Source organism: Anneissia japonica, unplaced genomic scaffold (genome assembly GCF_011630105.1).
Source record: "Anneissia japonica isolate Jap-2015-1 unplaced genomic scaffold, ASM1163010v1 scaffold3040_len1308831_cov196, whole genome shotgun sequence".
Lineage (NCBI taxonomy): Eukaryota > Metazoa > Echinodermata > Crinoidea > Comatulida > Comatulidae > Anneissia > Anneissia japonica.
In genome coordinates this window covers 474,662-496,886 of record NW_022718257.1, presented here as the reverse complement: position 1 = coordinate 496,886, position 22,225 = coordinate 474,662, and the positions used below count along the sequence as shown (strand labels likewise).

The window sequence follows — 22,225 nt, the reverse complement described above, 5'->3', positions numbered from 1 at the left end:
CAGTCTTTTGAAGTGTGTAAAGCTCCATTTTATCCCATACATAGTCAAAATATTGGGGGGGATGATACAATGGACCATCCCCCCTTGTCAAATATTGGGGGGATATATCCCCCCATCCCCCGGGATCTACACCTATGCAACCAAGGGGAAGACTAAAGCCACCAATGACAATAACTTGGTAACTACATGGGAAGGTAATGCTCAATGTGCTCAATAGACCTTTCCAAAATGTCTTATCAAACTTAATGACTGACCAATCAGGAGAGGACCAGGAATAAACGTGTGTCCAATAAGCACATGTGTTTGTATGTCTTAACCACTGATCTCTACTATAATAGGTGGATTGATCATCAGCAAATTTCTGAAGTGACCCACCACAGTAACCACCACCAATGGAGTACTTTTTAAAAAATAATCCTTGAAAGTATTTTGGGTGTTATTTTTTTATTGTCTTAGTGTCGTCGTCATCTGGTAATGTCATCTTTGACTAAATGAACAATGGAAAAATTATTCCAACATGTTTTAATGTTTGAACAATAACACAATTGTGATGGTTTTTAATTGACTAGTCATGCAGTAACACAGTGAATCTTTTTCTTTGTTACTAAGTGTTTATTATTGAAATATTAATCTATATAATTTTTTTTTCCTCACATTACTGTATGTAAATTTAATACAGCCTTAATATGTGCACAACGCACGCCTGTTTTCCTTGTAAAGTGCATTGAGGCTTTTTGTGAAATGTGCTATAGAAGAATAGAATTATTATTACTATTAGTATTATTATTATAAATTATATATTATTATATTATCATTATTATTATTTATTATATTATTATTATTATAATTATATTATTATTAGACAAGTTACTGGGTATTGCAAGAATCATTATTTTTAACAATAATTTAAACAAATGCCAAAAAAAACTTGTCTAAAATGATACGTCACTCAGGCCTCCCAACATGGCGTCGGTAGCCTCACTAAAACCAGCCAATGAGCAATCCAGCTATTATAGTAGAGATCAGTGGTTTTAACAAACTGTCATCTTGTGAGACCTTAGCAACAATATCCAAGGGGCGGGGCTTAACAGAAAAGTTCATTGAAACATACAGTATGCATCCAGCCAGGCTGGAAATGGCATCTTTCTCTTAACTGGTTGTTGTAGGCTGATTTTGCTTGAGGAAACAAGAGAAGCCTCATGCACGTTCCTCTTCATCCAAAACCGATCAGCTTTCTTCCTTGTCTGTCAACAAATCAATCCAATCTCCAATAGTAGGTTACAGTAATTAGAGATATATGAACCTGATAAAAAAAACTAAGACAAATATGAAAAGATAGATTAATTGAAGCACCATTGTCGGAGACGCAGGTAGGGCAACTGGCAGAGATTTCTGAAGAGTCCTAGATATGAGGGTGAATCAGTTCAAATATCAAATCGATATCAAACAATCATATAAAATATATGAATAATACGTATTTTATTTATTATTTTTCAGACATGGAAAATGATTTTGCTTTCAAAGAATGCAATTACATTTTATTACAAACATGAACATCCATCTGTGATGTTGACATGTTTTTTTTTTTTTTATGTAATGATTTTTTTTATCAATTTTATTTACAAAAGGAAAAAAAGCATTGAGCTTTCCTATTTTGTAGGCCTACTATGTAAAACAATGTAATGATTGTCCAAATAAGTGTGGAATTTGAATTATTAGTAATTGTATTAAATGGTATTACACAGAATAAAGATAATTTAATTCATTCTAAAAATAGGACATGCACTATTCAAACAGCATTTAATTCTTGCATATTTTGCCTGTATAAATAATAGATTCAGTTGCACACCGCTGCCATTGTTATAGCCAGAACACCAACAATGACAACTAGAGTACCAATGTAGTAGTAGTAAAACTTCATTTTGGCCTATTCACAAAGTACAAATCCACAAATATAATACTGTTTTTTATTATGGTCGTCACATACCTTATTTACAATTACCATAAATTTCACAGTACAGTACATAATAAACAAAAGGTAAACGCAGAAATTAATTATATAAATACAAAACATATAATTATTATACAGTATGCAAAAGTCAACAATTTAGTAAAGTAAAAGTAATCTATAGCAACAATGGCAAAATAAATTATGGAAATGAAGAAAATCCACTCCACAAAAAGTAAACTGTAAATTACGAAAAAGAAATGTAAAATATTAATAAAACAAAGTAAGAAAACATTAAATTAGTGATTTATGCAATGTTTATACTATTATACTTTGTTTTCATTAATTATTAATACAAATGTGGTTCTTCTAAATACTTATTGATTGAAGACTGTACATGAGGGCTTAATCTATTCCATTCAATAGCACTATCATATGAAACACTTTAAAAAAAAATTAGTCTCATGCATTCAGTTTGCCTTGATTCCCGTCCTAAGGACGGGTAGGCAGCTAGTTATTATATAAACAGGAATGCAACATGAACTATCAATATGGAGATGAAATATCCAAAAAAAAGTTATACAGTAGGTAAAATAATGTCTGTTTAGATACGCAATATCAAATGTCGCTGCTGAAATAGATTGTGAAAGCATACAGATTAGCTGTATGCTTTTTGAGCTTATATCATTTACTGTTGCTTTTAATTTAAATATTTTCTTTGTTTTCCGTATAAGCTGATATCAGTTAAATGCTTATCTAGGCTTAAGTTGTCCCTGCGAATCAACTCAACTGAGCTCAACGAGTTGCCAGTAGCACTCATGTCAACTTTCACTCGCAATCTTGCAGGTACAGTACAAGCAACCAGGTAAAACTATTTACCCAGACCGCTTATGTTGCTTCCGATTATAGATTATCTATTACTAATGGAGTTTTCATGCGACTATTTAATACAGCCTTAGTGCGTGCACAACGCACGCCTGTTTTCCTTGTAAAGGGCATTGAGGCTTTTTGTGGAATGTGCTATAGAAGAATGGAATTATTATTATTATTATTATATATTATTATTATTATTATAAATTATTATATATTATTATTATATTATTATTATTATTATTATTATTATTATTATTACTATTATTATTATTATTATATTATTATTAGACAAGTTACTGGGTTACTATTGTCACATAACTACTCAATCACTCGACAGCTTTGAATTATAGCAAAATAGAACATAGGCAATCGAAACAACTGGCAATAGAATTGCTCATTTGGCTCACAATTGCTCATCAGTAATTGCTCACAGTTGCTGGCTAGTGGCAAAGGGTCAGTTGATTGATTGGATTACAGTGTTATTGTATTGTTATTTTTGTTATGATCACTATATGATTATTATCCTTATTACTGTGATCATTATGAATATGAATATTTTTTTAATTTTATTTATTCTTTCTTTATACTGAATATACACTTTCAATACATAGTACTGGTTTCCAAAGTGGTTCAGTTCTTAACTACAAAATTTTAAAAGCAGATATATACACATTGTAACCAAAAAAGATTGATAACTTTACTACAAATTAAAATAGATCTAAAAGGAACATTGAAAGAAACTTTATAAAAATAAAAAATTTAAATAATAAATATGGATATGCAAGGTAAGAGAAAATCATGTTTATTTAGTAGATCAGTATACAAAAGTTCTTTTACTTCATGACCATTTAAACATTTGAAAATCATTAGGAGCAATTGTTAGTCCCATTTATCACTGAGTTTGCTCCATATAAATATTATTATTGCTATTATTATTATTCTTATTATTATTATTATTACTGGATTACAGTGTTATTGTTGTTTTTATTGCTATGCTTTTGTAGTTGACACTTGTACAGGGAATGTCTCCCTTTGTTAACTACCATCTTGTGTGAGGAAAATAAAATTATGAATTATGAATTATGTCAGTTAAGCTGAGTAGCAAGGGCGATATAAGCTTATCTATACAGTAGTTTCATCTGCTGTAAAAGTACTGTGTGATTATATTATTCTGCCAAAATACAGTACTAATTTGCAGAACTACCGAAAGTAAACACGAGCACTGTCATGTTGCCCCTAGACCAATAATTTTTGATAACCACCTAATAATGACCTTTACCGCAAAAACCTTATGAATAATATGGCGAAGAAAATGTTTAGCCTAGGCTTGCCTGAACTGGTATGAGAACAGTACTTGTTGAGCTGACTGGCAAGGGAAGCCAGCGTATTTAATTCAAAATGCAAGAATAATCGTATAGGGCCACGCAGGAATGCACTATAAGATGAGTATCTGATAGGGATGTCTGCCTTAATTTCTTGCTTGTTTTAATATTCAATGTGTGCTTGGTATAGTTGTATAAGTAACTCTCTTAAATTGAGGCTCTAGACTATCACAAAAAAAAAATTGTTTTAGATTTTGGGCCTAGGTCTCATATTGGTCAACAAGAGCTTTCCAGTTTCGGATACCTAAATATCAAATCTTGTGTAAAATTTCTCAAACTCAATCATATAAATAATATCTACTATTAAAACAAATGTGCCGAAATTTTACCCCCCAGTCTCAAACCAACACCAAATCCAATACAAGAAACAGGAAATACAGTATAACTTTGTTGATCGAAAAACAAAATGCGCAAATCACTTCCTTTTTTGCGACTGTTATCCAAAACTGGAAACTGATGACCATGAGATGTTTAAGAGAAAACTTAAGGAATTTTTGCTTACTGACTTATAAATGTTTCATGTTTTTATCATTTTACTGTATTCATGTTTTTAATATATACTGGTATATACTGGTATTTTATAATTGGACATTTAAACAAAAATCAATTTTAACACTTTAACAAAATTCTAAATTTTTTATATTAATGTGTTTTTTAAATTTTTCTATATTTACCAAACTTGCCTGCTTCTATCATGCATCACTATCTGTAAATATTCCCTTTTGTAAAATAATTCCTCTAGCTTCTGGACCCCACTGGAAATAAGTGGAGTCCAAGCACTGGGCTTAATGGTCATCTAGGCAGTGCATTCAAATAATTTTTCTCTCTTTACATATTTTTTATGTATTTCCTCATCATTTTAATCTAATATGGTATGTGACATCAGGGGCGTACCGTAGGGGGGTCGATGGGTGCGGGCCACCCCCCTTTTAAAGAAAGTGCCCTTTAAATATGCTCGCTTCACTCACAAATAACGCACCCTGCAAATTCTGAAAGCTTCGCTAAATTGCTCCGAGTTCAGCTTGCCCCCTGCGCTTTGGTTTCGACCCCCCCCCCTTAGATTTTTCTCAGTACGCCCCTGGACATTGAATGCAAAATAAATCTAATCAAATCGAATAGTTGGCAGTTAACATTTTAAGTACACACCTTCTCACGTAGATTAGGCTGATGTCTGACATTGGCTGATGTACTGTAGTGCGCGTCTGCAACTCCACATCTCAAGCAAACGCTAAAGAATAATTATCAAAGTACAGAAGGCTATCTGGTGAACTTCCCGCAGTAAATTGGTCAATTTATTTCCACAAACACATACCTAATTCATGTCCGTTTTGTCATACTGTAATTAGTTGTTATTTTCACATTGTAAACAATAAAGACAATTGGCAATGAAAACGTTTCTAGTACAATCAAGTATTTGTTTATTACCGGTACATTATGAAAGCAAGAACTCCGTCTAACAACGCTCGCTAAGCAACTTAAACCTCTCCCAGACAATTAGTAGACAAATATATTGCACTAACTTCCAACAAATTTAAAGACAAAAAATACAGAGCATTTCTAAGTGAATGAATTGATAAAAGAAATGCAAATTTCTTATCTGCTCCAATAAACCTCTCTTCCAAAGTATTAATAATTATTGTTTCTAACTTTATACAGAAATGTTAAAAGTATTTATCACATAGCAAAATATTCGAGTATTTGGTCCCTTTAACAGTCGGTCAAAATCAGTTTTAATCAAAGAATATATTGTTCCTTGGTTACATATGCTCTGAATATACCAATATGCACTCACAACACAACACAACATACCATCCAATTGATCAATAAAGTGTTATTACTGTAATAACTTCAACATCTCTTATTCTTGTAAAATGAGACTCATAACATTTATCTGAAATTTAATTTTACCAAATACTGTTTGATAAAAGTTCATATAAAGATAAAAACTATTCCTAATTTTATGATGTCGGCCTATATACACTTTCCTTTAGATACACACTGACTCTTAAACAATGAATTGTTCATAATATAATAAAAACTGTGACCTGGACAGTGATTAAAGTAGAATAGACTATATTACAAATCACATAATCTTATGGGTCATACACTCACAACAAAAATACCTAATTATGGTTGCATGCCAGTTGACAATTCCCATCATGCACTCCAAGAATTTAACCAATGGCCATCAAGATAGGTAAAAGTTTATTCATCATTAGCAGATCACCTCATGCTAACTAATCAATTGTCTATATTTATTAACCAAATTATTTTTATCATAAAAATTTAATTTTATATTCGTAATTGGATCTCAACCACATTAATCAGTTAACATTCATTTTACCAAAAACTAAAAGATTGCTTTTTCTGAAATTAAGTTATATAAAATAAATTCCAGACGTCCATGATAATAATAAATTTATCATATTTCTGTATTTCTTACAATAAACCTATGGGATTAGATATTTTTGCATGCAATGCACATAATGCAATGGCGCTTGAAGCACGATACTGTAAGGAGAGCTGCCAACATCTTCCATAAGATCTCTCATCTATATCTGTCACACAAGATATGTCATATCAAAATTAAATTTATTGACCTCATTAAAAAGCTCTTGCAATACAAAACAAACATCTGGCTATTCATATGGTTCAATATCACTCTTAACCAACTACTAAAAAGCTAAGTATTAATTTCATAATATTCAGTTCATTTTTAATGAGATTTTCCAGATGTATTTCTATGTAATAAACAATTATAATATTCAGGTTAAATCAGTTGAACTTTAATGTCAACACACTTGGCTACTACTCTCCATACACAATTTCTGCATGATGGTTCATTGTGTAATATTATTAATCAAATTTATCATAATGGCTTAGAAAAAACAAATAAATTTAATAGGCCTTTTCATTATATTGACATTAAAAAATTACCGGTATTGTATTATCCAAAAAATCCAGATTGCAGCAAAATTTAACAAAAAATATATATTTTTTTAAATATAAGGCCAAAACAAATTGTTATGTTGCCTAAGTACTCAGCACTTTTTTTTCCTATTGGCTTAGGATGAGTGCCAACCATCATTAATTGGTTCCAATTTTAAGGTGCCAAATCCATTTAATTTTTAAAGCATCATACAAGTAATTTTAGCTCATTTTTGGTAAATTTGAACCTAGATTTTTAGGATTCCGAATCAGCCAGGCTTGGGGAACACAGTTTTGATTATTTTTGGCCTTAATTATAATATAAACGATGCACCATAGTATGCATATTATAAGTGCACCACATTTATAACATTGCATACATGTTTCTCGTCACTGTACCACTTTGAAATTCAGTACTATTGTACTGAAAGTATCTACGGTATAAAAAAAGAATAAATAAAACAATAAAATTAATAAATTACTGTTATTCTATGGTAAGCAGAGGTTGAAAAATGGCTTATTCAAGTACAGTGCTTTTAGAAGTTACAACAGCTATGGTGATACAATGAAGGTTAACTAACATTGTCTCCCTCACTTACAATGTTAGTTATCCAATCAAGGTTTAGGTTGCCCTCATTTTGGTCCTTCAATTGAAGCTGAGGTTGGTCTTATTTTACAGGGCTTTTTACATTAAGGATGAGGCTGGCCTCACATCAGCTCAAGCAATCAACTTGGTGAAAACATATTTAAAATATAAAAAAAACTCATAAATGTCACATAAACGTGAGCAACATGATAGAAAATGACTGAAACTGCATTTTGGACAAAATTTTATGAATATGAAGAACTGATTTAAAGACAAGCTGGATAAATCAAATAAAATCATTGCTTAACTCAACTGTCGAAAAAAATCTGAACCAGCACTAATCAAAAGAAAATTTCCCTTGCCAGAATTTCCATAATAATGATAATTTACATTTATATAACATATAGCACACTGCTTATTATAGCTTTACACCAAATTATAAAATAAAATTAATGTTTAATGCATATATTTTCAGGCAAACATCCGGTGACATATCCAGACAGTGTAGAATGCTTCATCATAATGGCAAAATCAGTCTTCAAACTTGGCAAAGATCTATGCAACCCACCTTGCATATTTAGTGTAGTCGCAGTTTTGTTTTCATTATAATAATTGCTACGAAGCAACCTTGAATAACTGAGCCACAATTAATTTAAATTTGTTCAGAAAATAATTGAGATTTTGCAGTGAGATTGGACATCATGTTTACCATAATGCATAGTTAATCTTGAATGCCAAATTTGAAAACTAATAAATTTAACAAGGATCCATCTTCTCAATCACGATATTAATAAATTTACTCTCCACTGCTAGGCAATTAATATTTTTACATCATAGGATAATTCCACAAAATTAACATCATAGTTCTTATAAAAATAATAGAATGCTATTCTGCAATAAATTTGACTTGAAAAATTAGAAGATTAACACAAATATTTTGTCTTGTCTCGTTTGCACTCTTTACATTCTTAAAATATGACACCATTGTATTTGGGGTGACTTCATAAATAAAAAGCATAGATGAAGTTTGATTAAATTATAAACACAGCATAGCATTTGATGACTTCAGTTCCATATACAATGATGCTATATTACCTTACACACCCACCCACACAGCATTTAGAATACTAATAACATATGAATGTGTCATTCATTCTATGGTAACTGGTTTTGCTTATCTGATATTTTTTAGTTTTTTAGGAGGGGTGGTATTAGATTTGTGATAAGGGTGATAGCTGTGAAGAAATCGTCACCAGGGACCTTGGGAAATAGAAGTACTAATTAGTAACTAAGTTGGTTTGTTTTATCGGAAGTATAACCATGGAGGTACTAGCGAGGAGGGAGATCACTCGAAAAAGGACACAACACTATGCAAATGAGCAAAGAACCAAGCTTCTGCAGTGCGTGAAGTCAGTTTACGCGATACCTTTTAAGTCTAATGTGTTCCCAACCAACAGTTGCTCAGCGGGTCTAGTTTATGAACAAATTAAACATGGCAAAATGGAGAGCATCTTCCTTTTTCAATGCGCACTGCTTACAGTCAATGGCCATGGCTACGCAATCATTTTCACCTTAAAAATAATACATTTATCTTTCCAAAAAACAGAAACCAAGCATATTAATATTTTCTTCCAAAAGAGTTTCGAATTTAATGAAACATTTACATGAGCCTTAAAAGTATGGAATATTTTAACTTGTATTTCCATAATTTGGATTAAATTCGATAATTCTAATTTCAACAGATACGCTATTAATCAAGAAATGATTGAGAATTATAATAAACTAAGTCACTTTAGTGTAAACGCATGTGAACTATTTGAAAATTCAAACCAAAGTCAGAGTAATTTTCAGTTTTAAGCTGCCTCAGCTTTATAGGCCAGTCAATCTGTTACAAAATTATAGAAATTATTTTGCAGAATCTGTTCCTGAAATATACACACAACATACTGAATGCCCAAAAAAGTCCAATCAAGGAAACAATGTAAATTTTTTAAATATTTAATGAGTCAACATCAAACGGTTTATGGTGTCAAATAGCAAAACTACTGCTTGAAGCATATAACAGCCTGATGTTGCCAGGTTTTTGCTAAACGAAAAATGGTTAAAGGTAAGATAGACGTCCACGCACGAACTGAAGGCAGGGAACAAATTGGTTTGTTGCATTAAAGTGATATGTTGCTGAGTGATCAACACCTCCATGGTATACCTTGTGTAAACAGAATTTGTGTTAAGTGTGGAAAGTGGTGCATACAGACAAATATCTGCTATTTGAACAAATATGGATGGATATGGATTATCATACCATATATGGGCAAATCCCACATATATTCCACATAAAATTTGTTAATGTGAACACGTCTTCAGGTGTATCATTATCCTATAGTACAGTATTTAATACTCATTATCATATTCTGTATCATTGTATTTGTATAATATGGAAGATTTTCAAGGATGGCAATCCTTGGCACATGTATTGTGTGCCTAAAGAAAGAATAATAATTTTGATTGTACAATATAGCAAAATATTTGCAGCTGTTAAAACCTAAAGCTGCAAAATTGTTATTTGCCATATGAATATGCAAATGAGTCTCCATGCTCTGTATCCCAGCCAACCAAATGCGTGCAGGTGCGGAATTTTTCATTATTAATTTCAATGGATTAAATGTTTAATATGGGCCCAAACTTTTTATGACATTAACATGTGGAAAAGCCACTTTTAAGAGGAAATACAGCTATTTTTAGACATTAGACCTTTGGTGTAGTACGGTAATACAACTTTACAGACTTTTGCCTACAATATATATATTTATATATAAGTTGTATATAGACTTTGAGGAAGATTAACGATGGAAATAATGGAATGGATGACTGAATAAATGGCTATGCATACAGTAAGCAAATGCCCAAAATAAAAACACAAATTAATTGAAATAAATATAGTTGCTTTGAATAATTATTACTTAACATTCATATAAGTGTGTCACTTCCAATATTATTAGGAATCTGACGTCAATTTCATTACTGCATCTGAAAAATCTTTATCCATTCCTATAGACAGCATGTGCAATCTGGTCCACGTCCTCTTTAGAATAACCGTCTTATCACAATCATGTTGCACAGACCTAAGGTCAATGGCGCGGACATCCTAGACGTGCTGGCATGATGGGTAGTGTTGTCTTGAGGGGTAAGAACGCAGCTATATGGGAGGCGACACAAAACTGACAGGGAACACTCCTCTTCGTGTAGGCTCGCCTTCAATCTCACCGATCTACAGGAAAAATCATTTGATACGTCAAATCATTAAGTATGACAATTTGAAAAAAAAAATATATGACAAATATTCAAATGATAATGTTTTGAGAAGGGCAGAGTTCAGTTGACTGGCTCAGAAGACCAGTTCTCTCAGGAATAGACTATTATCTCAGAATCAACCATGTTCGGTGTTGATCTCTCTTAACCAGAGTTAGTGGATGAAAGCAAGCCAGAAATGCCCTTTTAAATTATTATTAAAAAGTACCATTTGCATAGAAGTTGTTGAAATTAACTCCAAAATATTTGAAATTTGGCAATTTCATTCCCATTTCCGGACATCTTAGGTGTTATATCTTTAAAATTTACCACAACCATGGTGGGTCTGAGGTGGGTAAGGACTCAAAATGCCCTTTTGTGAGAAATTAGACCAAAATGAAAGGATTGTTTACGCCATCAGTTTTTTATTTGATTTCTGTTATACTAGTATTACTAAATCTGATCTACAGATGCCAGAGCACAGATGAATACGAAAATTGCCACAATCTACTGTTCCGGCAAATAAAATTGATTAAAATATATAAAGGAATTAATTACAATATATAATTAGGTAATAAAATAATATAATAAAAATATATCAATTTCAAACACTAAGTAAATAAATAATTACATTTTGACATTAAAGACTCAAGTCACATTGCACCAAATTTTGATTAATTTGTAATATTTTTTTCCCTTGTAGTTGTTGCCAAAATGAATAAATTAACTAAAAAAATAAAAATCAAATATTTTGTGTGTGTTTGCTACGGTACTTACCCACCACTCTTTATCAGCTTCTCCAATAACTATGATGATCTCTCCATCATTAAATGTTAGCTCATCATCATAATCAGCCTGACAATCATACAGAGCTTTCACTCTCTTTTTCTGAGACTAAATCAATACGAAAACAAAAAACATCAGCTGTAAATCATATGACACAAAATGAAATTGTACAGCAATCTGACCTCTATTAATGTCAGGGACGATAACAAAATCTGATCAATCCTGTATAGTATATTATAAAATGAATATGTATTACTGAAAAATTGCAAAAAAAAACAAACCCCTAGCCAACCAAAGATGGGGGGAGAGGGGACCCTCAGGATTTAAATTCCCTTCTGAGGACTTAGAGGGTTATCCCTGATACTACCCCCTACCACTGTACAATGGGGTGAAATCAAAGAGTATAGAAGAGCAAGAGGTCCGAATGCCCTGATTTTCTATGCACGAAATGAAATGAAAATAAAATACTACCATGAGGCACCTTATTAGAATTAAAATAGAGTTCAAAATTTGAACATGCATTCTATAGACACAGTGCAATGTATTCAATACAATCAACTTTTACGTTCTTTTCTATTTCGTGGTAGAACTTTTTGAGATAGAATTCCATTTAAAAGGAACCCCAGCAGTATATACTCTGGTGAAATTCACTATATACATGCTAGAATGATTGAGCTCCAGGGGCTTGCTCTCCTTAAACCTACAGGAGCTCTACTCCTAGACCTCAAGATAGCATAGGTAATCCCCACCCCCACACCCTACAGTTCTGGAACCCTGGCAGTAGGATGCTCTAAATATTAAATGCATAATAATAATAATAGTGTAGTTTTATATAGCGCACATATCCATCTAATGTCAGATGCTCAGAGCGCTTGAAATGTGGACTAGGAACTCGACCAATGACTTTTTTCGCCCCTAAGGGTCCCTTCGTGTCTGTGCTACCCGCTAACCCGGTACCAGCAACTCTCGTCGTCCACCACAGGGACTGTCTGTTCCAGTACACCAGGGTAACCCCTACTCGTCTCGAAGGATGTACAGGGTTCTTTTTAGTGCACACGAGCCATTGTATACACTGGGCCTACGGTTTATAGTCCTTATCCGAGAAGATTTGTTCTACCACCAGAACCATAGGCGAGCGTGCCGGTCGAACCTGCGCCGATATTATGGCTATAGCTTGCGGCGTCCCTGCTAAACGCTCGGCCATTCGACTCACCAAATGCATGCTTAAGATTTCAAAATTAACTTGTGCGATTCAGTGTCTCTTTTGATCTATCATTTCAAACTTATAATACACTGCAGTGGTAACATTATGCAGGTGTTTTATGTAACAAACACTTTTATTTATTGTCATGGTCATCTTTAGAAAAGAAAAACAGATGTTGCTAAAAGCTGGTGATATCAATTGCAGTAACTGCATTAAGGTAATTGGAATCGGTGCAGTTACTGCTAATAATATTATGCTCTTCGTATCAGTTATTATATACTTTCCCAATAACATGTCAGAATTATTTTCAAACCTGAGTTAATCTTGTTCTGTATGCCTGTTTTTGGTTCTAGTTTAAAATGTTATCATCGTGAAGTCTTAATCTTTGATTGGCCTGATGTAAAGCATAACAATTATAAATGTTAATGCATAATAAATATTAATGTTAATTTCCTTAAATAAATGTCCATGATTTTTGTAAATATTGACATTTTAGCATTTAACTTGTTATTTACCTTTTAATATTATTGTTAAGTGTTATTTTTTCTAAATGTTCAGTAATGTGTCTCTTGTATGACTTGCATTTGTTTTTAATGAACATTGAGCTAGGTTTTTTGTATTCTTTTATATCTTTTCTGAATAAAGTGATTGTTGAGATCGAATGTGCTACATATAATTGTTACATAACCTATGATGTGAGCTCTTTGACTAATGGGCAAATTTTTTACTGGTTTCCTTTCCTATTAAATGAGGCTTGCCATTCCAAATCCAGCTTTAGTAACCAAAAAAGGAAACTTTTTTTATACCTAATTCTTCCATGTTTATACAGCCACATTCATATGCCAATTATTCAGTTTAACATATCAGTATGCTACTTTATTTGCCTGAAATTATTTGTGTTTCAGTATTCATTGTGTTCTTTGTGAAATATAAAACCTATAGGCCTATTGGGAAGCTTTGGGGATTAGGACCCATTAAATTGTGCTTAGGCGCAATTTTTTTTTTTTTGCACTTTGTTTCGAAAATTCTGCCGTCAAAGGAGGGCAGAAAAAATTAAAAATTTGTTTTCTTAATGGTTGCAAATGGTTTTGCCAAAAACATCTGGATGGAGGAGAAAATAAATATAACATTTTATTGTTGAATGTAAACAGTGTAGTAATGGGATGATTAAATGCTTTAAATTTATATAATTAGGAAGAAATATACGTGTCTTATTTTGAGGATTTCAATAAAAATATAAAAAATTATTTTTTCCCAAGTTTCCATTTTTTGCAGCAGTGGGTGTGCTAATTGGCCAAAAAGAACATTTTATTTTTAATTAAAATCATTGGCAGGTGGCGGGTCTCACCTTAATTAATAGCAAAGCTGGCATACCACCAAATCGCACAATAACGGCAAACAAATGATGCTACAAGAAACCCTATTTCCTTTAATGTTATACTGTCTGGGGAAGATCCAGAATTTTCCAAACAGGGGACACAACATTTTCAGAATCGATAAGTGACTATCGCTTATTTCAATACATAACATTGATATGCATAGAAATTTAAAAAAATTTTAATCCATGGATCCGGGCCTGATTGTACTTGATATCGTTGAGTCTAATATCAAAATTTATCCAATTGTCCCTTTAATGATTGAATGGAGTCATTGTGGTTTTGTTGTGTAATTCAAGCTAATTATAAAATTATAGTGAAAATAAACACAATGTGAAATGAACATGCATTTCTAGTAAGAAATACTGAAGTCAATTTCCCTTACAATTAGTTAAAAGTGCATTCCACGTGCATAGTTCAGTTTCTATTGTGATTTAAATAAGGTTACAGTCAGCCTTATATACTGTCATGAGTCGCTTAGCAATATTGCTAGTTAAGTACTATATGCTAAAACCATATAAAATTCTGAAGCTTGTATCCAATCAATTTAAATGTATTTTATTGCATACTGCCAGTTTATAATAATGTTCTTAATAATAATAATAATAATAATAATAATAATAATAATAATAATAATAATAATAGTTGGATTTATATAGTGCTTTACACCAGTCTCAAAGTGCTCAAAGCATGAACTAGATTGCACGGTAACTTTATAATAGTTGAAAGGTGTCCTCGTGTCTGAGCTACTGACGTCTATCCACACCACGGCTGTATGGACCAGTACACTGAGGTAACCCTCTACTCATCTCGAAAGATGTACTGGGTTCACATGAGCCAATTTTGGACACTGGGTCTACAGTTTATAGTCCTCATCCGAGAAGATTTCTTACACCTCCAGAACCATAGGCAAGCGTGCTGTTTGGAACAGCGCCGATATTATGGCTATAGGTTGTAATGGCCCTGCCTTAACTGCTCGGCTATTCAACTCACTCATTATTTTATTTATTTTATTTCATCAATATTTTGTGAGGATGAGTCCATCCAGCCAGACATGATCAATTGGGACCCTCTAATGTTAAACGCAAAAATAAAGGGGCTATATTCACATGGGAATTGTTTTTGTGTCCTCACTTATAGTCCATGTTATAATAAGCACTCCTCTGGCCACACTAAGTGCTCTAATTGAAAACTTGGGCATTTTGCGTGGGAGGGTATTGAGGAGGAGCACTAATTTGATAGTTTGCCACTTGTTTTGAAAATGTACATTTAGTGTTTAGTCGTAAGTGCTTCTTTTAATTAACTTCAAAAGGTCAAGACCAAAAAAGAACTTAACAGCAACTGATTATAAGATGTTTCATCTTGGTGATTCAAGTCAGAAACATGGAGTTACTATTGAGATCACTCAAAAAAGCTCCACGCACACAGCGCTATGCAAATGAGCCAAGGACAAAGCTGCCGCAGCGTGTGAGAAATGTTTACCCGATGCCTTTAAAGTCTAATGTGTTCCCCGCTACCAAATGGTCAGCAGGCTTTAGTTTACTAAAAAATTGAACATGACAAAATGGAGAGCACCTTCTTTTCTCAATGGAACTACTTACAGTCAATCACTATGGCTGCGCAATTGTTTTCACCTTGAAGCTAATACATTTATCTTTCAAGAAATACTAAATATATTAATATTTTCTACAAAAAGAGATTCAAATTTAACGAAATATTTACATGAGCTTTAAAAGTACAATATATTTCAACTTGAATTTCCATAAATTGAATAAAACTTGATAATTATAATTTTAACAGATATTAATTAAGAAATGATTGTGGATTACAATAAACTAAGCCACTTTAGGGTTAACGATAATTAACTATTCGAAAATTCAAACCAAAATCAGAGTAATTTTTAGTTTTACGCTGCCTCAGCTTTATAGTCGAAGTAGCCAATCTTTAGACAAAACTATACTGAACACAGAACAAATTGCAACAGAATTATTGTTTGGAATTTGATCCTGAAATATACCCATAATAACATAATAAAAGTCTGAAAAAATCTAATCAGGGGAACATAGTTAAATTTAAAGATATTAAATGGGTTAAAATCAAACGGTTTATTGCACAACTGCTGTGTTAAAGCATATAAAAGCCTGCTGTTGCCCAGATGTTGCTAACGATAAAAATGTTGGTTTATCGCGGCAAAGGGATCTGTTGCCAAGTGATCTCCTTCTCAATAATACCTCCATGGTCAGAATATCACAAATCAGAAACCAGAGATCAGAACAAGTATATAAAAAATAATTAAGAAAAATATTCAGAAAAAAAAGAAGACTTTTTAGGAATAGAACCCAGAACCCCTGTGACTGTAAAATGAGCACCTGAACAAAACAATCATAATATTCTTAAATTTGTCTTCATGCTGTATTATAGCTCACATAGATGAGATCGCAGGTTTCTCACAGAAATAAAAGGGTTGGAAACTAATTATGACAGAACCACTTTAACTGAGGTTAGTGAATGAAATACATCCAAACTCATTTAATGATGCGTAACCAATGTTGCCATAGCAACTATTATCAACTTTACAATCAAATTTTGCATTTGATTAAAGAATAACACTTTATATTTAGCTACTGTATATGTAGTGTAGGGCATTACAGAAAATCATTTTTAGGGATCGGAGATTAAGAAGGATGTCAGTTTTCCGTCACATTAAATTAGTTGGTTGGTTGGTTTTTGTTTGAAATTATTCATGTTGGTAGCTGTAAATGGAGCTTACATATACATAACATAATTACAGTCAAGATACAATCGCAATACATTAGATACTGTATCTGCAATCTAATCTATGACATAAATATTAATATCAGACATAGAATATCCAACAAATATATATTTCAGATACAAAATATCTGCCATAAATATGTTCATCTGACACACAATATATAACAAATATTTTTGTCTGTCATACAATATCTGACATAAATATAAACATTGATTTAATATTAGTTAACTTTTGATACAAAATGATCAATTCACTAAGGCAAGACAGTGAATCATACACCATAAAACCTTGAATAGAAGCCCAATGGGCTTTATCTTGAGAAGCCCATCTCAAATTGAAGCCCCCCTCTCTAGATTGCAAAAGTAGCCTCTAAAATAAGCTCTCGAAAAGAAGCCCATGGGCTTCTCTTTAAGATAGTACATACACTGTACACGAATTCCAAAGAAACTGTATAATTACAAACATGCTTTGTTTGTACAGTGGTTAGGTGATTTAGTGCCGGATAATACAAGCCATGATAAAGACTGATGTTTACAGTGGTCCTATTGATAGTTTAATAGTAGTTCCCAAAATTTCAGCATTCATTTTGAAAAGAAGCCCTCTCTTTACTTTGTAAAAGTTGCCTCGAAAATAAGCCCTTTTTACAAAAGAAGGCCATCTCAAAAAGAAGCCCATCCAAAGGTCGCAAAAAAAATTTTCTATTCATGGTTTTACGGTATTGCAGAGCAATTCCAACGCATTCGGTTCATTCTAAACTGCAGTTGCGGTGAATATGTGCTCAGCTAAATACAACAGTGACACTTGTGTTTTACTTGAGTATATATATTGCTTACTTGTAGGTACATTTTAGGTGAAGGTCTATCTACGGTGACTTGTGGTTGGGGGCTAGGCGGTGGAGGACAGGACGGCCTTTGTAGCGTAGATTGTCGGTGTGTTGCTTGTGTTGGTATGGCAGGGGGTGCTACTGTTGGCCTTACTATTTCTTCCTGTTCTGACACTGAGCCTTGTCTCGATACAGATTTACTGGTCACTTGAGGGAGATTTTCTGCTGACTTGGAAAAATCCCTGGGTGGTACTATTGTAGAGGATGCAAAAAGATATCAGTCAGCATAAATTAGCATAGAGCATTGATTTAAACAATTTTATATTCAATTAAGCAAATCAATTAAATAAATAGCAATAATAATAAATCAACAATTGTAAAAATTAAATTCCCATAACCATTAATTAACAATAATAATGAAAATAATATTGCTTTATACCATTAAAATAAATCTAACACAAATCATTACAATAACCAACACCAGCACAAGGTGATTGGGACATTTCTTAGCAAAAAATATCATGTCTGGTGCATCCAGACCTGGCCACCCTAAAAAATTTTCTTTAAAAAAAAATTGGAAAAACATTCAAATATATTGTGTAAAAGTGCTATTTCCAGCCATCCAGAGATGCCAAAAAAATGTTTTATTCAACCCCAACTATAGTGGGAATGGGGTGGTCTGGACCCTCATCCATAAAACTCCCTCATCTGGCCCCGTCTATTTCAAATTCCTGAATCTGCCACTATGTTTTCCCTTTGCTTTTTTTCAGGACTAGCGAAGGCATGTGTAACTTATTCAAGAGATAAACAAGTCTAAACCAGTTGCCCCTAGTGTCAAATATTCTCAAAAAGCTAGGTTAGGCTTACTGCACCAGGGGGTCCCAATTTGAAGAAAAGGTCACTTTTGGCAGATCTGTTTAACTGAGCACATTTAATTGTATTTTGCTGTGAGTGGTGATACCCATTAACTCTGAATTCCATGAGACAATTGGTCATAGAGTATAATACAAACAAATATGCAAATAATATGAAATTATAGGAGATGGGTGCTTTTCCGGGAGATTCTTGCTTGCGTAAGTGTGCTGGAGCTGTTCCGATTTCCGGGAAACTCACACAACTTGAGGGAGACTTGCGCAGCTTTCGGGACATTTGGGATCCCTGTACCCATAACTTTTACTATAGTGCTGTGCTAATTTTTAGACACTTATTATTTTGTACTACTATTAAAAACATACTAATATGCCTACTGTGTAACATGTGTAGTTTTACTTCTATATATTATTTACACTAAGAGTGCAAAAAAGTTGTAATGTAATATAGATCTGTGATAACATTAGATCAGTGTAAAATATTAGATCTGTGAAATAAAAATTAAACATTAAATCTACTATTTAAAAAAAAGCCAAAACAAAAAACTGGTAAAAAAAAAAATAATAAAAATGTGATTGTGGAATACTTTCTCATTCTAAACAAATACAAAGTTTGTTGAACCTCAAAATTGTTATTTAACTAAGCAGGCTTTTGTTTCAGAGTTGTTACTTACTAATTGGTGGTCTACCGTGCAGACTGGCGGGACGGCCATGCGAAATACCTGATGGCTTTGGCGCTAACGGTGGTGGCATTGAATCATCTTTTTCTAACTTTCCTGTTAGGTCAAAGGGTATAAATAAAAGTGCATGCAGTCAGCAAAAAATAAAAACTGGGTTAGTGAGCTTGTTTAGATCTGAAGATCGTTCACAGAATATTCAACTATCATATACACACACACACACGTAGACACACACCCACATAATTTGTAACTTCATCCTCCCCAACAGCTGACAGACGCCTACACACATACATGCGCACATAAATTACTCACAAACATGCAACATACAATAAATATACTGTATCTATTTCCGAGTGAAAATTTAGACCAAAATTATCTTCTTCTGAAAACATTAATTACGGTTTACTAATGAGATTGTAATTTACTTGAAATGTATTTTAATCTTATATAATAGTAAATATTTAACTTTATTTATACATAATTAATTCAAGGCTAAAACAAGTTTGTGGTTTTTTAAATATATAATTTTGATATATATTGATTGATGCCAAAGATTACATTTATAATTAACATGAAAATGAATTATTCAAGTTAGTCTATGAATTTTATTAGTATATACATTTTTTTTTTGCTATATTATCATTTAAATACTTTTAATAAGAACTTCTTTTAATTGTTTATTATTATAATAATGTGTAAATGTTGTTGCATAAATGTAAATTGATTAACAAAATTAATTAAACTTTAAGTGCTTTTCAAAATCATTTAATTGTTTTATTTTGATCGTTTATTATATAAACTATAGGCGTAATTTGTTTAAGCAAATTTCATATGTATTTTATTTTTTTATTTAATATGAATCTTCAACATTTATTGATACTTGCTCCTATTTTGGTACAAACATAACAGGGGAGGGAGAGGAGGGGAGGGGATTTGTGCATGGCATGCAAATGTGCTGTTTAGACAGCACTGATGGTACCTTGCATCCTAAAATACATCGACGTATGCACCTGGAAAGTGGCGGAGAATCTTTGACGATGTGTGGAAACTTGCCTAGTAACCATTCCTTTAATAAGAAATAAAGTCTGCATACTTGGCAGTGCCTTCGGCTTACTAAATTGGGACATTCGCAAAGCCAGAGGCCCAGCAAACTGAGGTGCCTTAGGCTTGCTAAGTCAAGCCACTTAGGCTTACAAGTTAAGCCACTTTGGCTTACAAGCTAAGCCAATTTAGACTTTACAGAACTTGGGCTGCACATAGGCAGTGCCTAAGGCATACACACTGAGGTGAAGTGTAGGCAGTGCTTAATCTTATCAATTTGGAAAGAAAGATAGGCAGTGCCTAGGCTCACCCGAACTACGATGTCATTGGTGGTGTTATGATGTTACTACTGAGCACTAGTAATAATAGTATATTATCTAACCATTCAAATATGATTTTTTTAAAATATTAATTTCATTATCATGATTTGCAAACTACAACAGACATTATCACTGTCACCCCTAACATCATCATAACAACCACAAGATATTCTCATCCTCACAACAAACTTAACTACGGACTTCAAGGTTTTACATCACTATGACAACCACAAACACTAACACATCATCCTAACTCTACATAACATACTGAGATTGTTTAATGAATGGTTGCTGTTTCAACCTCTCAACCTTAAGGTTAGGGGGTTCAAATTTCCAAATGTTTATTTAGAATTAACTGTGTTTTTCCACTCAGGATCAAATTTCTGTCTTTATTTTGATGTATGTTTTTAGATTAAGTTTTAAGGGGGAAAGCAATTATTAGCCACTAGTCATGACGACGACGTGGCTATCTGGCCTCCCCAGGTTGTTTATCAAATTTTCATAAATAAATAAATGAAATAAATAAATAAATAAATAGGTATCCAATATTTTTTGTATAAGAATGTATAATGCATACTCCAAACAAAAAATTACATGCCATCATGTTGGGAATCAATACTTCAATTCTCTACAGGCTCATCTTCATTAATTATTCATTATACTGTAGTTTCTCATCTGAAAGTAATCAGTGGACCCTATGATTTCATGTTTTGATAATATACTGTACATACATTCTTTTATTCGCCACCACTAATATCATTATCATCATCCTTAATTCATTAATACCACTACCAATTCCAACATATATACTACCAATATCATCAACATCACTGACACACAAAATATATCTATTACCCAGTGGCGTATCTAGAATTCTTGAAATGGGGGTGCTGATACGGGGGAGCGTGAAGGTGAATTGGGGAGCTTGATGATCAGTCGAGGGGCGCTGGGGGGGGGGGAACTAGTGACTGGGGGGGGGGGGGACGCGAGTAATTATCGGAGGGGCGTGCGCCCCTCTAGATGCGCCACTGTTACCACCACTATCAATGTCACCATTTCCACTATCACCCTTCTCACTACTGCCAACCTTGCCACCAACTTCACAACTAACTGAAATCAAAAATACAAACTGACCACATATCACAATGGTTCAAACAAAAGCCATTCAAAAAAATGACATGAGAAATGACACCAATCCATGAGTGTGATTGTGAAGTTACAAATAACTTATGTTAGAGCAAAGTTAAATGGGTGACAAGATAATGCATCGTCTTCATCACGAAAAGCAGAAATGGAAACGTGAATTAAAGCATGAAATGAACGGTCAGTGATGAAAACAACCAAG

At 32.9% G+C, this 22,225-nt stretch overlaps 1 protein-coding gene across 8 annotated transcripts in view; it reads right to left on the bottom strand.

Moving 5' to 3' along the window:
* Positions 1-5,597: 5,597 nt before the first annotated feature.
* Positions 5,598-22,225, bottom strand: part of LOC117110506 (arf-GAP with SH3 domain, ANK repeat and PH domain-containing protein 2-like) — a 50,075-nt gene continuing 33,447 nt past the window's right edge. For 6 of the 8 annotated variants that reach the window (XM_033253245.1, XM_033253239.1, XM_033253241.1 and 3 more), the window contains 4 exons: positions 19,514-19,615; positions 17,981-18,222; positions 11,783-11,899; positions 5,598-10,985 (listed from right to left, as the gene is read on the bottom strand). In XM_033253245.1, coding sequence (XP_033109136.1) covers positions 10,914-10,985; positions 11,783-11,899; positions 17,981-18,222; positions 19,514-19,615 — 533 coding nt within the window. In that variant the 3' untranslated portion in view covers positions 5,598-10,913. Of the gene's footprint in view, positions 10,986-11,782; positions 11,900-17,980; positions 18,223-19,513; positions 19,616-20,498; positions 20,586-22,225 lie in introns of all 8 variants that reach the window. The other 2 variants (XM_033253244.1, XM_033253247.1) reach the window with 2 other exon arrangements.